General features: G+C 39.7%; 1 protein-coding gene across 1 annotated transcript in view; it reads right to left on the reverse strand.

Annotated features, from left to right (window-relative positions):
* Positions 1–592: 592 nt before the first annotated feature.
* PRTG (protogenin) overlaps positions 593–16,468 on the reverse strand; it is an 83,501-nt gene continuing 67,625 nt past the window's right edge. Inside the window, 9 exon segments of the mRNA XM_030498015.1 lie at positions 593–1,131; positions 2,182–2,286; positions 2,584–2,749; positions 3,665–3,785; positions 5,062–5,244; positions 8,874–9,044; positions 9,791–9,918; positions 11,581–11,767; positions 12,296–12,391. Of these exon segments, the coding sequence (XP_030353875.1) occupies positions 742–1,131; positions 2,182–2,286; positions 2,584–2,749; positions 3,665–3,785; positions 5,062–5,244; positions 8,874–9,044; positions 9,791–9,918; positions 11,581–11,767; positions 12,296–12,391 (1,547 nt within the window). The 3' untranslated portion in view covers positions 593–741.

Below are 16,468 nucleotides of genomic sequence, written 5' to 3' on the forward strand. Positions count from 1 at the left end.
GCTGGCACAAGTTTCTGAGGAAAAGGCACTGTCCTAGGCTTACTGGGGTTATGAGAAATCAAGAGGTACAAAAGATTTCATGTGGCTGTATACATGGAAGCACCAACTCTGGTTTTCCCAGTTTTTAACATCCTCTATGTCAACCACATTAAATCATTACATTTTATACTCTGAGATTTCCTTCTTTTTAAAGACAGAGCTTCAGCTAAACAATCTTGTTCACCGACCTATACAACTCCCTGATCACTGAGCGCATACACGTGCACACACGCACACATTCTACACACAACTGGGGGGGAAAACAACCCAACAGACAAAACCAAACCCAAAAGAAAACAACACTACTAGGAAGTATCATCAGTTCCATAGCTGAGACCAACTAGAACACACATGAGGTAAAGCAGTCATCATTCAGAGTTCACCTCTCGGCAAACTGAGGTAGATAGTCAGCAAAAGGGCCAACAGCCTTCCCTTTGCTCCAGTGACATATTTTCAACGTTAGTCAGAAATTTTCACTGTCCTTTCACATTTTTTGACCACTGAACATTCAAAATGAGTGAGTTTTAAAAAGCAAATCAAAACAAGCAAAAAAACCCAGAAACAAAAATAAAAAACATTCAACAGAAATCTGGGATCACCTGCTAGGTTAGCCAGGCTTTCCACAATAAAACTTTGGCTCCCTGTTCATTGTCCTTCGAACAGATATACACTGCAAGAATGTTAGGCATGGCCCTAAGGATGTCAGTTTTGCACCGCAGAGTGTATCTGAAGAGGTGAGGTAGGGGTCTGGTCAGTAGCAAACAGCAGAGGAGACTCTGTGCAGTTACTTTTATCAGGACTCATCACATTCACACCCAAGTCACTGCTTGCAAAAGGACTGGTAGTGGGAGGGGTGGCACTTATCACAGAGGAGCGGTGTATCTCATCGTTGGACTCGTGAGAAAACCTTCCAGAGTCACCGGTCTCGTGGCTTCCTTCGCTGTTGGCGGAATGCTCCGTATCGGCAGCAATACTGAACGGCACCTGGAAATTAGACTGCTGGCCAGGAGAACTGGGGGACTCATCCTCACTGAGCAGCACCGTGGTGCCTGGCTGGTACAGACACACCGCCTGGGCAAATCTTCTCTGAGGCTACGTAAAAAGCAGAGAGAAAAAGGTTGTTCAGCCTCTGAAAAGCTGAGCTAGAATTTGAATTTTTACTGCATTTCCTATCTCCTCTTCCATCAGAGCCTCTACCAGCACTGGCTTGGAACAAGCTGGGCTTTCCTACAGGAGGTTAAAAAGAATCAATCTCAAGTCTTGCTCATACTTTTCTCTTCCATAATAGATGAAATAATCCCTTCTAGCTAAGCATGGCTAATCAAGAAATGATTCCATTGGACAGACCTGATGGTGTTTTAAAAACATACTTTATAGAGCTCTCTCCCATCCCTTCATGCATATTCTTTAAGCATTACTCCTTGGGTGGTAACAAACACTTCTTTTATAGAGGCATCAGAAATATGCAGCTGCTTCTGGAAATATTTTTGAATACCAATTTACAATATGGATATCAAGACTTCCTTAAACATGAAAGAGCACAACACAAGTTACAATTCAATAAACATTAGTTAGATGCTCCATAGGTGTGAATTTGCATGATAATGTTCTGGATTTGGTTTTACACTTTAGCTTTAAACAGTTATTCTTCTCATCCAAATAGCAAACGTGTCCACAGTAACAATTTCAGAAGCCAGACAGATTCTCGATTCCTACAGTGCTTTGGGTAAATAATTTAATTTCCCTCTTTTGGTTCTCTTCAGCAAACAAGGTTTTAGCTGTCAGGGTAGCAATCTTTGTATTTATATATTATTATTAATTTGTATTTATACAAAATCACTGCAGATTTAGTACAGTAGATGCTGTGCACAGACCAGTACACAGAAATCCTTTTGCTCACAGATGAATAGGCGCAGGCAAGAAAGTAATCAATTGACTGCAAAGTTACAATATCTGACAACTTGGGACAGAAAATGAAACTTCCGTAAGGCTTTACTGCAGGGTAGAACACTGCCAGCCTTAACACACCCAATTAAAACTTGGACCACTAATTATGCTTTTCCACAAACAGAAATCTACATGTCTTCCTTTGCAAACACGGGGTATTAAAGATTGTACATCTCTGTCCATTAGACCAATTACCTCCTCGGCCTTCACCTTCTTAGTATCTTGGAAGAACAGCCACCTTTTCTTGCAGTTACCCTTTGTGACAGGCCCATAGCTGTTAATAATCAGATCAGATCCCCCCTACAATAGAGGGAGACACACAGACATTTATTTTCACAAATTACATTTCTAAGACAGAGTCAAACTGCAATCTGTAGAGTACAGTGTAAAACAAGTGTACTGAATCAGATCTCCAGCTGAACATTCAAGTAAGTCTTGAAAATTTGACCCTGGATTGCCAAAGTTGTGCTGCCCCATTAAAAAAACCTCCTGTGGATTTGTTATGTACGTATTTCACTTTTGATAAGGACTCCAATGTTACAGCAATAAATTCTGAAGACAGACCTCTGGGTTGGGAGCAAGTAAAGCTCACATTACCTTAGCGTCAATGAAGCTGCTTCCCACTATCATTGGCAATAAGGATTCTTCATTCTCTGCAATTCCTTCAATACTCTTCTCCACCTCATTAGCACTGGCTAATGAGATGCTGGTATGTGACAGCTGGTCAGTGCTTTGCTGCACAGGTTTAGGAGCAGATGTTTTCCTACACAATGTTAAGCAAGAATAAAATTGACCCACAGGAAGAAAATAAAAAAATCAAGGATAAACTTCAAAGCTATTATTAATCAAGTAACACTGGTAATATTCTTGGCATTTACATTACACGATACTTCCAACTCTCATAGAATTTAAATGTTATTGCTTGTGATAAAAATAACATCTGCTTCCAGTTAATCATACACAGTAGGCTACAAGCTTATATGCAGACAGGAATTGTCATGATTAGTAATATTACTTGAAGGAAGTAACTACTAATGATATTAAGGCCTTTGTACCATGCTACACAGAGACTGTCTCCCAATCCATATTTTTTCCTGCATATATGCTATAAAGCCTTTGTTACTAAAATATACTTTCAGACAGTTTTTAAGTTTGCTATTTCAAGTAACTTGTCTTTGTTCTGATCCCAAAGTTCTGGGCAGTCACTAGGCCAGTTTATGTCCCACAGCAGCTGATGACAGGACAGATGGTGGCTTGCCCCACTGCAAAGAAACTGCATCATGGAACTGCTTTATGTCAGGGTTCCTTTTGTCCAGCAAAACCAGAGGGTTAAAGCCTTGCAAACCAGGTCTGGGCAGGCTGGAGGGTTAAGCAGGAAGAGCAGATGATGTAAAGCAGCATGCTTGTCTGACTCAAAAGGGGTTTTTTTATTTGGAAACATGCCTCATACTTAGTTGTCAAAGCACCACTGACTCACTCTGTGGGTTCTTCCTCCTCTTCATTGGAGAAAGGGCTCAGGTAGAGTAGGAAGAGCCAACAAAGTGCTTTGTTTCCACTGCTGGTAGGAATAGGTGAAGAGACAGAGTACTTCAGAGAACTTAGCACTCTTGGAGATGAAGGCACATCCCAAGAATCAGTGCCTTAAGAAAGAGCTCAGTCTTCAAGAACAAAAACATACCTGGCTTTACTGCGATAAATTAAGATCAGGATGCAGATAAGGATGCAGGTCAAGGCTATGCAAACTCCGACAACAATGCCAGTCATTGATTTCTGGTCCAGATGGTAATAGTCAGAATAAGCTATAATAAAAAAGAACATAGAAAGGCTCAGAAAATAAGAAGAGTTGCCCCCTCCTCCCTGTCAGGATATTAATAGGGTTACAGTCACAACCACAGAGACAAATGTTTCCTTTTAATGAGATTTCCAGACCTTCTCTGTCATACATTTTGACACTTTTGAAAACAAAACTTGTAGACCAAACAGAGGAGTATATACAGTTCTGGTGTGGGAGGGGAAGAAGGGACTGCCCCACACCACAGCCTCTTTGGTGACCTACAACACGGAGTGGAGGAGCTCTCTCCAACTCCTTCCTTACAGGGTGCTACTAGATAACAAAGGGAAAAGGCTCCTAGGAGGGAGCCACTGTCACCTAGGAGGGCTTACTTTGGTGTATGCTTTGACATTGTATATCTATTAACCTAATCCTGAGGGCATGATTCTACTTGCTCATTCAAGCCTAAAAAATAACTGAATTCCAGGAAGGGAGAAAACCTGAGCAAGAAAATCTCTGTGTTTTAATCACAATTCAATGTGTAACAACATGAATAGGTTAAAAGGTTCATGTACCTGAATAATTGCTAGCTTTAGTCTCCCTATATTGCTTTAAAATCTGTAATAAGTCACTAAGGTAAATCCTGTTCTATCAGAAAAAGACAATGTGCTCTTGAATTCTTACTTGGAGAAACCACTGATGCTACCTTAATTTCCACAAGGTAACACAAAGTTTTCCCCAAAGAGCTGCAGGTAGAGCTGACTTCTTTGGTGAAAATATATGCTGGTGTATCACTGACCGACAGGGGTGATTTGGGTTGCTGAAATACCAGGAACCAGCAAATTTCAACAGACTTATTTGAGATGCCATCTCGTCTCTGCTGGGCTTTCTGGTTCTAACTGACCAGTGCTACTAATATTTAATAAACAATTTTAAAAATTTATTTTTAAATTATTTTGTTTAAATAAAAAATTTATTTTAAAAATTTAGTATTAAATAAAGGATTTAAAGGAAGCGCCTTAGAAGAGTGGCTGCAAAGTTGATATTGACATAGAATTCAAAACAATTATGTGTTGTCATTCGAAAGGCAAACTTAAAACTTCTGAGCAAAGTAATTAAACCAGTTGTGAGTTGAACTGAGATAAAAATTCCAAAATGGTTTCATTTACAATAAAATGCTATGGTGTTAGGACTGCCTCACACAAACCAGAATGGTTTACCCCGACAGCGGTTACAAGCTAAAACAAACGGGGATCTTTTTTCCTAGTACTTGTGACAGCAGTGGTCAAAACATTGCTACTGACTTATGGAATCTCCCGAGTCCAGGCGTTTAGGTCTTTGATTAGACTCTGATGTCTCCTTTGGCAGGACAGCAAATTCTACTGCATTTGAGAAGGGTCCTTCTCCCACTTCATTGGAGGCTGCTATTTTGACCAAGTAGACATTTCCTGCCACAAGGTTTTCCAGCAAAGCCATGGTCATTGCTCCTATGGAAAGATTTGAGAAAGAGTTCCAGTTAGACAAAATCTGTGAGAACAGACTCAGATTTAGACATTGGGACCTACACTTTCTTTCCAGTACCACCTCTAAAGCTGTGATCACTGCCATGTTCTAACCTGCATATACAGGGTACAGAATGAACACTGGGGTTGCCTGCTTGTCCCTTCTGTCCCTTCTCTCCCTGCTGCTTGACCACAGCACACCGTGGCCAGTAAAGTTCAAACCCCAGAGTCAAGTATTGGCTACAATACACAGCATATTAATTCTAGATCCAGCGTGCTCTGCATTTCAGTGTGACAGCATTTATGTTGTGGTCCTATCTGTGAGGATGCTCCAACCATTAACCAGACTTTCAGGCAGAGAAATCAGAATGTTAGACCTCTCCCACATACTAATCTATGTGCCCCTCCTAGATCCTGTACCATCAATGTGAATGAAAATTGTCATAACAGAATAATTCAGGTTCAGTTTATCAAATTTCAAGTCTAGTTCGTTAAATGCACAGGACAGATTTGGAAGAGTACATTATACCAGGTTTTAAAAATAAAATTAAACACTATTTAGACCTGTGTAGGCTTCCTTGATTACTGTGCATCTACGTTGTGCCACTAAAAATACTACAGAAAACGTCTTTCTCACATGTTAAGGATTCATTTCCTAAAGTCCCTGAAGGCAGGAAAAACAGATTAAGAACATCAGTAGGATTCACTTGCATTGTCCTTAGACAGGCAAAACTCCTATCAAAGTCAATAAGAGCTTTGCCTGTCTAGGGACTGCAGACTACTGCTTAAAATTCCAATTCATTTCTAAAATGCCTGTTTCTTTCTACCATGGAAATATACTGCTTTTCTTTCCCTAAACAGTGGTAGTTACAAGCTCAAATCTATTCCTTGTTCTCTTTCACATATTCCATTCACTTTCTCAGACTTAAGTCTAAATTTCAACCTTCAAATCAGTTTCAGAAGTCAGAATTTACAGTAACATTGGGAGTGTATAAAATATAAGGTTGTTTTGTTGACAGAAAAGATTATACATTTGGTAAAAGGGAAGCTACTTCAAAAGCTATTTCAGCTCTTCCATAAACACCACCCATTAGCTGAAAGCATTTGAAGTAAAATGTGAGGTATCTGTAACCAAAGGAGCTGTAATATTTAGCACCAGCAAGGGCGAAAGGTCACATTTCAATATTACAGGCTCTTTCCCACCAGCTCCTTTCAAATCTGCTGCATCGCTAAAGCAAGTAAGCACTTTGTACTGATTTACTGCACACCAAGTGTGCAAAGGCTGTAACTTCTGATCCACTTGAAGAGAACTGGGGAAAAGGGGGGATGTGGCTGGAAGGTAACTCACATCGCGAATCAGCAGCAAACTGCAGTTACATTTTCTAACACTGCCGTGCCTAACACAAGCTCAGCCAGATTAGAGGGTTTTGTTTTTTAAGTTGGTGGATTGATAGAAATTTGCAAGCATAAACTAAAGGCCATGCTATGACTTTTATAGGTGGTGGGGTTGATTTTGTGGGGGTTTTGTTTGGTTTGGAGGGGTTTTTTTATTTTTTTTATTGGGGGGTTGTCTGTGAAGGTATGAGAAAAGAATGGGGTTAAGATTTCACAAATCTTCTGCAGAACAAGTGAAGTGTCAAGACAAAACAATGTTATTTATCAGTGCATAGGGGTAGCTGAGCCTAGCACAATAAACGCATTAAAAAAACCAAACCCTGTGTCTATCTCAAATGACCTATGAAAGGACTTTCACGGGTGTATCACAGTATTTGCCCAATTTTACCCTGACATACTTTCTTTCAGACTTTTTCATCTGTACTTTAGTTAAGAGCATTACAGATTGCCCTAATGTGTCAGGATGCCTGAATTCCGTGACACGCCTCAAACCCTAATATATCTGTCAAAGTACAAAATTAGTGACTCTAGCATTGATGGACATAGTAATACACTGATATTTATAGCTCTCCATTTGCTCATTCCCAACAACACTTTCAGTATGGGAACACATGAAAATGTTTACAGTTATTGGCATTCCCTCATCTGAAATATCTGTAATAAAACACTATTTGAGATGCTGCTCAGTTTCACAGCCATGGCTGAGCTGAAGCACATACCTGAAAGCAATTCAGCCACTTTGCTGCATACAACAAACACAGTGTATCATCACCAGAATGACAAGATAGACTCTTCAAATATAAGCTCTCTGTGAATTTAAATCTGCTGAGGTTTTTAGTGAGTAAAAATTAATATTAAATTGGTCCTTTAATATGACAACTTTACATTACTGTTTCCTTCCACAGTTTAATGGGACAACTTCATATCACTGTTTCTTTGAACAATTTTAATAGTGAAAACACATGGGCTCAATCTTCCCCCTATAGTTAGGCCTCATTGATATTTCAGAGACTAATTATTGTTCACAACTTATGCTTATTATGACTTATTTAATAGTCATTTTACTGTTACTCTTCACAGCTGACCGTTCTATTTGAGGCCAGCCCAACAAATACCATTCTGCTCCAGCAAAGACAAAGCAGCACTGTCACCCTTCAGAATGGCTGTTGGTCCTTCATCCTCTCTTCAGGAGCAGCACAAAGGACAACCACCGTCTTTCAACTAAAACAGTTCACTCTCAATGATGGCAAAACGAATTGTCCTCTGTAAACACACTCATTGCTTTATGAGTTTTCTCCATGGAAAATTTAAAGCCTCACTCTCTGCTGACAACTAAGCTTTCAGCCATCAAACAACACAGAACAACAAAACAGTAACTTTTCCTGGGCAATCCTCTTAAATAAGCTACTCAAGTGCATGACTTTATTCTATAACACTGAGCTTCCCTATCCAATTTAATATATAATTAGAACTTTATATATTCTGAACTGCCTCTGTCTATTTCGAATACCAAACAAACAAAATGCCTTTTTCTTTTTTTCTGGCTATAGTAGAAATCTGTTCTCAATGCAGCTCTTCAAATCGTAGTAGTATCCTGGAAAGTCCCTAGAAAAATTTATACTGTATCTACATCTAATCACAAAGATGTGGCTGCAGGTGACATCACCATACCCGAGTTCCTGTTAGATTAGCTACCCGGGGCTCAGCAGCAGAATAGAGCCAGAGAGTTAAATTGAATTTGCAGAGCAATTTACTGGGAGTAGGGGAAAGTTCATTAAGCGAACTGAGCCAACTGGATTGGCAGTGATTGAAAGAAACATCTAATCCCACATAGCCACATTTATAAATTTATTTCTGGAAATCAAGGCATCTCAGAGACTTCAAATCTGGAAGAGTGCATTTACAAAAAGAAACCATCACAATCCTGGTTACAATAGAACTAAGATGGATGTAATTGGATTTAAGAGACATTTTGGTTCACATATACACACTGAGCTCCAAATCAACACAGAGAGCTGCTCTCCCCTCACCTTCTCAGCATTAATTGTTCTTTAATACATTTTCATCGCAACCCTGGCAATAATTCTAAACTAATTATAACTTTCACACAAACATTCAAATGAATTTCTTATTGTAGTCCAAGGGAGCTGAAAGTAACAAAGCATCTTATAAGCAGCCTTATTGTTTATCCAGTTCACAGGTTTATGATTTTAGTTTACCTTCTCTGTGCAACACTTGCCATTCCCCAGCAATCCAAGACTTCCTGGATGCATACAGGATAGTGTATCGTGTAACAACTGTTTCAGGACCATCAGGTGGCTTCCAGGAAACCAAAGCAGTATTATCCTCTATCAAAGTCACCTTCACTCCTACTGGAGGGCCAGATGGTGCTGTGAGAACAGTAACACAATGCTATTAGGCTAAACTAATTTACATGCAATTGAATTGCTCAGAAAGAAACTGATGTGCAGACCTAATGGCTACTGCTACATCCCAGACAAACAACATATAAACAAACACATGCTTCTCCTCAAGAGAAACTCTCCTGTTAATTCTGACCTGATCTATAGCTCAGATTCTGTGAAAGCAAATTTAGTATTTTTCCTTCAACTCCAGAAGGAAACAGTTACTAACAAAAACCCACACATCGTTACCCTGTGAACAGCTACGTCCCGAACATTGCAATGCTGAGAACACAGAACTCCAGTTTTTGATTTTCACTGACCAAGCTGACCGAACAGCAAACCAGCAGCGAGGGCAGTAGATGTGTAATATTGTTACAGTTTCCAAAGTCTGGGTTTTAAAATAGGTTTTCATAATGCCTATGAATCAGCCATGCCTCTTCAATACATATTTTAAAGTTTTGATTCAAGTTATTTCCATTCAGCGGTTGCTAATTCTATATCAAAATCATTGCTGATTTTAGGTAATTTTTGAAAAATAATTTTCCAGTTCCAAAACCAGGGTTTTCCTGACAGCATTTTTCTATCTCTCACCAAGAAGAGCAATATCTGTATCTCAGAGGAAAGTATTTCTCTCTCCTACAGACAGCTTGAAATTAATAAGCAATTTTTCATGCTATTTGGTTTACTGAGCTTTCTTTTTAGAGCTATGTGCTCCTCTGCTAGTGCCTTACCTTCGGGAAGGGTAGTGTGGTAGACTACTGGACTCCAGGGGCTGGAGAGCTGGTCCACATGGAGCCGAACTGCAAATTCATACATGGTTTTTGGCTCAAGACCTTGAACTAACATGTGAGTCTCTGACCTGTACAGATGAAGGAATAAAATAAATTTAACTGCAGCAGTTGACTTCAAGATCCCAAACTCAACTGATATCTCTTAGTCACTGTGAGTAGATCCACACTGTCAGTTCCACACAAGACAAACCGGTGCAAGTCCAGACACATGGTCCATCTGCACTGTCTACCTGAAAATGTAATTGTACTAACCTGGAACTCTCCAGCAGATATTCTGTCTGCTGTCAGTTGACTTGAGATCGAGTTTTGATAAAAGTTGATGCACAAGCAAGTGCAAGAACACTACTGCCCAGAACACCAGTAAGTATCCCAAACTCAGCTCTTCCTGCACTTGTCCATAGGACACTATGCTTCAAGCTGGAGTAACACTTCTTACACTACAAGCAGCACCACAAGCTGAAAAGGCACATGATGTTGGCTCCATCAGCTATTCCTGGATCTGCTTCTCAGTTCACAGAGCAGACAGTGGCTATGTGTGCAACTTCCCCTTCCACTTATAGCTTCTATCACCTCATGTTTTGGGGATCTCTGTAGAATACGAATGTTCCCTACTCATCTTGTAGCCATATTTGGTAATTTATTACTTGTAAAATTGATTATATTAACTGTAATATTGCTGTTTACTATTTGACCACAAAGTCAATTGTGGACATTCTGCTTTATTCTGACTCTTGGGGTGGGATACACCAGAGCGGTAATACCCAGTCGAGATTAGATCTCAATTTAAAATGGTGTTACCCTACAGATATTGCTTTATTAAATCTCACTCAGTATTTTCATCTTTCATGATGCAAAGGCAGTCACCAATATTTGCAATAGCCTCATCTTATCACAAAAAGCAGCATTCATTGCTATGCTCCATATTGCACACTAAGAATTTTACATGGTGATTATACTGTGTCAAATCGTTAAGTCAGGAGTTATACAGCAGGGGATGTGCTTTTTGAAGAGAAAACCATCGACATTAGGATGGAAACTAACTTTTAGGACAGCATTTTTCTTATTCAGAAGGCTTGAGTAAACCCACATGTTAAGGGAGCTACACACAGATGGATTCCCTCAACAGCACCATTGCCCCCATCATAGGCAGTCACAATGGAGCAGTGTCTTCTGCGCCCACACCACCTGAGCAGAGAGCTGAACACTAGGCCTAGGCAGAATTTCTTCCCTTTTCTGTCATTCTATGGCTCATGTGTTGCTTCTCTGAAAGAGCTCTAGTTGCTGCTCAGCTTTCTCCTGGGAGGGTGCCACACACCCAGGAATATGGCATTCCCACAATAACATGCTCAAGCTCTCAAAACTCAAAAATTCTTGTTTCCAGTCTTAAAATCAGACACTGGATGAAGTCACTTTGCCCAGACAAGCTACCTATAGTTATTCTCTTTTGTTTGGTTGAAAAAGAGCTTAAAACTAAATTCAACTTAGCTAAACAGCCATTCAAGAGCTTGTCCAGGGATCCATCACAAGGATCACAGGTAGAGAATGAAGTTGTTCTATGAACACATCTTAAAGAACCCAAGAAACAGAACTAGCAGCAAAATATACAGTCCCCTAAGGGACATATAAGTTGTTACAGTAAAAGGCAACTAAGAGAGGGCAGGAAGAGTAGAATCTGAGTGGAAAGGATCTGGAAATGGGAAACCAAGACTCATTAGCAGCGCTGCACTTACGTTTGAAGGTAGAGAACCAGAGAAGCATTCTGCAGCCCCACTGGGTTGCAGCGGATCGTGTAGTTAATGACTTGTGCAGATGTAAAGGCAGGCTTTCCCCAGTGGAGGTAGATAGAAGATGAAGTGTTAGCTTTGGCATAGAGGTGGTGAGGAGGTGGCGGCGGTGGCACCATGCGATCACGGACAGCTGTTCAGAACAAAAAGGAGCATTAATTATTTATTGAACTGTGTACAGATAGTGGTAGGATTAAGAGACAGGCCTGAGCTCACAGGTTTAGATTCAAATCTGCCCCTACCCAGCATTCTCTGGTATTCAGACCCAGGAATCTGGTTCAAACTCCCAACCCATGTCACATACTACTTCTGTAGTCCCACTTGTTTAGTCAAGACCAAAGTCAAAACTATAAATAGAGACAAAGGAGAGAGATAAATCTCTCATAAGACACATGATATGTCACTGGTTAGATGATGCAGGCAATCTAGTAGGGGAGGAAAATGTTTGGTAGCTATCTTGTTTCCTCAGCTGCAGTTCATGAACACAGGAGACTGTCTCACTTGCAGGATGACTAAGATAGTACTTGTCACAGATACAATCTTTCTGGTTCTCTGTTTTACACTGAATTAGTTGATTATTTATAGGTTAAAAACACAGAGCTGCTGGGGCCTTGAAACAGCTCAGTTCCTAATAAATTCTTCATGCACCTGTAACACTTACAGACACATCCTGGAGTGCTGACTGTTTGGTCTGCCTGATAACCTTCTTCCATACTGTTATATGCCAGCAGCCTTACATGATACTTTCTCCTAGGATCTACACAAAGAGAAAACAAATAATGAGACTCAAGTAAAATAAAGATTTTCAGACTTCAACAGGTAGTCAGGTAACTTGATTCTCCTGAAGTTTGATTCAAAACTTGTCTGCTACAGTCAGCAGCCTGATGAGCAGGCCAGATGCCCGGAAGCCTGTCTTTTCTCCAGCCCTGCCAATTTCCCTGAATCTTTTCCCAGAATCAGTCACTATTTCCCAGTCTTGCTTCTGACAGCCTGAAAAAGAAGTTTGCAACAGAAATCAGTGGGAGGAGGATAAATACCACATTTCTATCTGTAACAAAATAACACCTTCATAGCTATAGAGTTAGATTTAATAGTAGGATTCAGCATATTGAAAGTGCTTTCAATCTATAATAAAGATTTGTTAAAACAAACAGCATGAGGCCCACAGAAACTAACATTTATTTCTGGATAAGCAGGCTGTAATGACGCAGGGCAATCCAAGCAAAGGCAGGAAGACAGGACCCAGCAAAAAAATGGGAAATGTTTTTGTTCCAGGTTCCTAGAGGAGATGTACTGTGAAACAACAGTGATTGTTAACAGTGCCTTTGACTAAAAACTTCCGCTTCTATGTGTTTTCTTGAAAGCTGGTTCTGGCATTCTTAGGAGGTCACTGTCCTAGCTTGAAGGGTCTCCCTATTTCCCCTTCTCTGGCCTCATCTGTGGATGGCCATATTGCAGTTTGCTGCTTCCCTCAGTTCTGTTGATGATACACTGGCCTTGATCAGAGTGAAAAATTACTACAGAGAAGTGAGATCAAAAGGGGCCTTGAGCCTTCTGTAAGTGGGGCTGGCACAGGGTACCCATAGGCAGCTAGGAGTGCAAACCCCCGGGATGGCTGCGCTACTTCTTTGCACCATACTCCCTTGTGCTGGTATTTGCAACAAATCTCTCCTATACAATGATGATTTGCAAGGTGGTGGTGTTTGCTATTAGTAAGTACAAGCTCTTCTAGGTCCAGCTAAACTTCACCCCAGCACCAATGCAGGCATTAGGACATTCCTCTATTGTCATGAGCCTATTTCCTTCTATTAAGATTTTCAGAAGGTTTAGATGTTATATAACTGTGCTGATCTTATTTTTTTTTCCTTGCCCTAAAACACCGCAATATTATCCCTTCTCAACGTAAGCTCTGCTCTTTCTTTCTTATTTTAGCTGAGATTTCGCAAAGCCTCTCTCATGAAATAAACAGGAACAAAAATCCCTGACACTTCTTCACCACAAATAGGACTTTTGTTCACATCGGATCCTTGGCTCCCTCTGCAGCCTCTGCATCAGCAATACAATCTCAACAGCTCTTGATTTGAGGTTTCCATAAGGACAGCACAGTAATGTCATAATAATGCATTTTATAAAATCTTTTCATATTCTTTTGAAATAGACGATATTTTTGTGCTGTAGTTACCAACATCAGCTGTAAATGAACTATCACTATGTAAAGATTACATTTCTATGTATGTTTATTTTTAAAAGAAGACTGTTTTACCAAAATCTAAATATAACTGTAAAAGAAAAGAGGCTCTTAAATGTAGATTAAAGTATTTCTTCAATGTGTTTAACACTAGTGGCAGAACAGGCAAGAGGAGCCCATTCCCATTTTTCAAATAGACTTTAGCATCACAAGTAGACAATATAAATAACAAAATGTCAAAAAATTCATGATTTTTAACTATAGAAAGACTCTCATTTGCTTTGAAGTTCTTTTTTCCACTTTACACTATTACTTTAATAACAGATGTCATCAGTTGTTCCCAGCCAACAAACCACAGAGAACAGGAGATGGACACAAACATGCAAAATAACCTTAAGCATGTGATAAAAGAAAATATGGAATTTTAATACTGAAAATTCAGAAAAATAGTAAGTAAATTATATGTAAGCCACTGCAATATCTTAAAAATTTGTAAAAACAAAAGACATATGAAGGGAAGGTGCATTTAAAAACACTGAGCCCAACCAGAAAGATAGCTACTCTTCGAAAGTACCAAGTGGTTTGAATTGAATACACTAAAATCAAGTTATGGGGACTTGTTGAGACAAATTACAGCATGTATCTCAGCAAAGTGGAAATACACACCTTCGCAGGCTTCCTAACCTGTGCTAGGAGTGCAGCCGTGTAAAGCGTAACTGAAGTACTCAAAAACAAAGCAGATTCTAAAAAGAGGTCATCAAGATATCTTTAAGATCTCATTAGGATTCCGCTTTAGAAGTTGTTTTAGTAATCGATTGTCCCATCTATTCTCAGAAAAAATGGGAATTTGGGTACAATTTAGCAGACTCTTGAACAGATTCCACCTTCCCAGGTGGCACCCAGCCAGCCAAGTGTCACGGTCAACCTTTTCCTTTACAAGTTCCTGCAGAAGAGACCCCCGCTGCATTTCCGCAGGACCCAGGATGACAGACACGACAATTCATCATCCTGCCGAGCACCTTCAAAAACTCTCTGCCCTTTGAAAGTGGTCACCCAGAACTGATCATCTTCACTGTGAAATGAAGAATAGCTGAGGTCTAATGCCCCGCTGAGCTGAATGAGGAGCCTGTGAGGTCTGTTTATCCTCATTGCTGCCTTTTTTTTTTAAACTGAATTCCTTATTAACACTTGACTGGAAGGAGAGGAAGAACAATGGGATGTGGAAGGAAGTTAAAATTTATCTCCCACCACAAAAATTCAAATGTCTTGGAGAAAAGCACATTTTTTAAATCTTGATAAGTGTCTTTTATGCTCTACATGTAGAAAAAGTCCAATGTTGAATACCATTCATCTTACTTTTGTGTACTGCAAGAAGTTTCAAAAAGAACTCTTGTTATATAGAAGAACCTGTTAAAAAATTAAGTCTCTCAACTAGTCTCTACCATATAAAACCCAAGGTTCTTACCACTTCAGGACATTGTGATTCAGCTGGTAGCAAGACTAGTTCAATCCAAAAGAAATGACAGAATTTTTAAGCTGTCACATATTACTGCTTTAATGGCTGAAAAAAACATCCGCTGGTATCTGTAACTGCAACAGCAACTGAGAAGGGCTGCACTATGGACTGGCCTAGAAAAGCCTACATGTCACAGTAATCTAAAAAGGACCATATAAAAGAATTTTAAAGACCGTGTACTGAGCAGCAGAAGAATGATGTAAAACTGGCTTCTCAGATTACAGGTATAATATTAGTGAAGACCAATGTGAAGTACCTGCTGAGGTGCTGTTCCATTTTGATCACAGCTCCACCACATGCAAAACAAGACAGCCAATAGCCAAAGATCTACCTCCAGTTCCAACAGATACTTGTACACTATCTGTTTTATGAAATAGTGGAAAATATTTTTTTGTCTGAATTAGCCTCTGTTTAGAATATTTTTAACTATTGTTAGTTTCATTTAAAGGCTTTTGAGATGATTTACTCCTCAATGGCAATCACAATACAAACTTGGCATAAACGCTTTCATCTAGCAGTTCATCAGCTGTATCAAACACTCAAAGTCAGACATACTCTGAGAAAACAAACTTCAGAAGCTTTCTTATCTTTAACCAGCATAGGTATCCTGAATAGTTTACACATAAATCACTGATAAAAGATTGGGCATAGCATGGCCACCTGGGGGGCTGACAGTCTCAAATTTAGTGCATGCCATCCATGCACATTATACAGCAACAGGAGGCTCAAGAGGCTCAGAACACAGGGAAGCTGGTATTGAGGCCATCAGTCATGCTCATAACATACCCAGGACTAACACATCTTCCCGCAGAAGATCACTGCTATTCAGAAACAAACTAGGTGCAGTCCTTTCAACACATCCCATTTTGACTCAGCCCATTCAACAATAAATTTGGCTTAAGTAAAAAATCCTCTCAGCAACATTTCACCCCTGCATTTCCAAAACTTCTCTGAACAGCTGGTAACACTGAGTCATTTCAACTAATTCTCTTGCAATTGCCAGCAGTTGTCTAGTGATTGAAAGCTTGTTCCCAGGCCTAAGGTGAACAGGAAGAATTCTGTAGCCTGTTCACCAACTGGCTGAATTTTTTAAACTTAATTTGTTTCTGTTGAATATGGTTTGTTTTGTT

Source organism: Strigops habroptila, chromosome 9 (genome assembly GCF_004027225.2).
Source record: "Strigops habroptila isolate Jane chromosome 9, bStrHab1.2.pri, whole genome shotgun sequence".
Classification (NCBI taxonomy): domain Eukaryota; kingdom Metazoa; phylum Chordata; class Aves; order Psittaciformes; family Psittacidae; genus Strigops; species Strigops habroptila.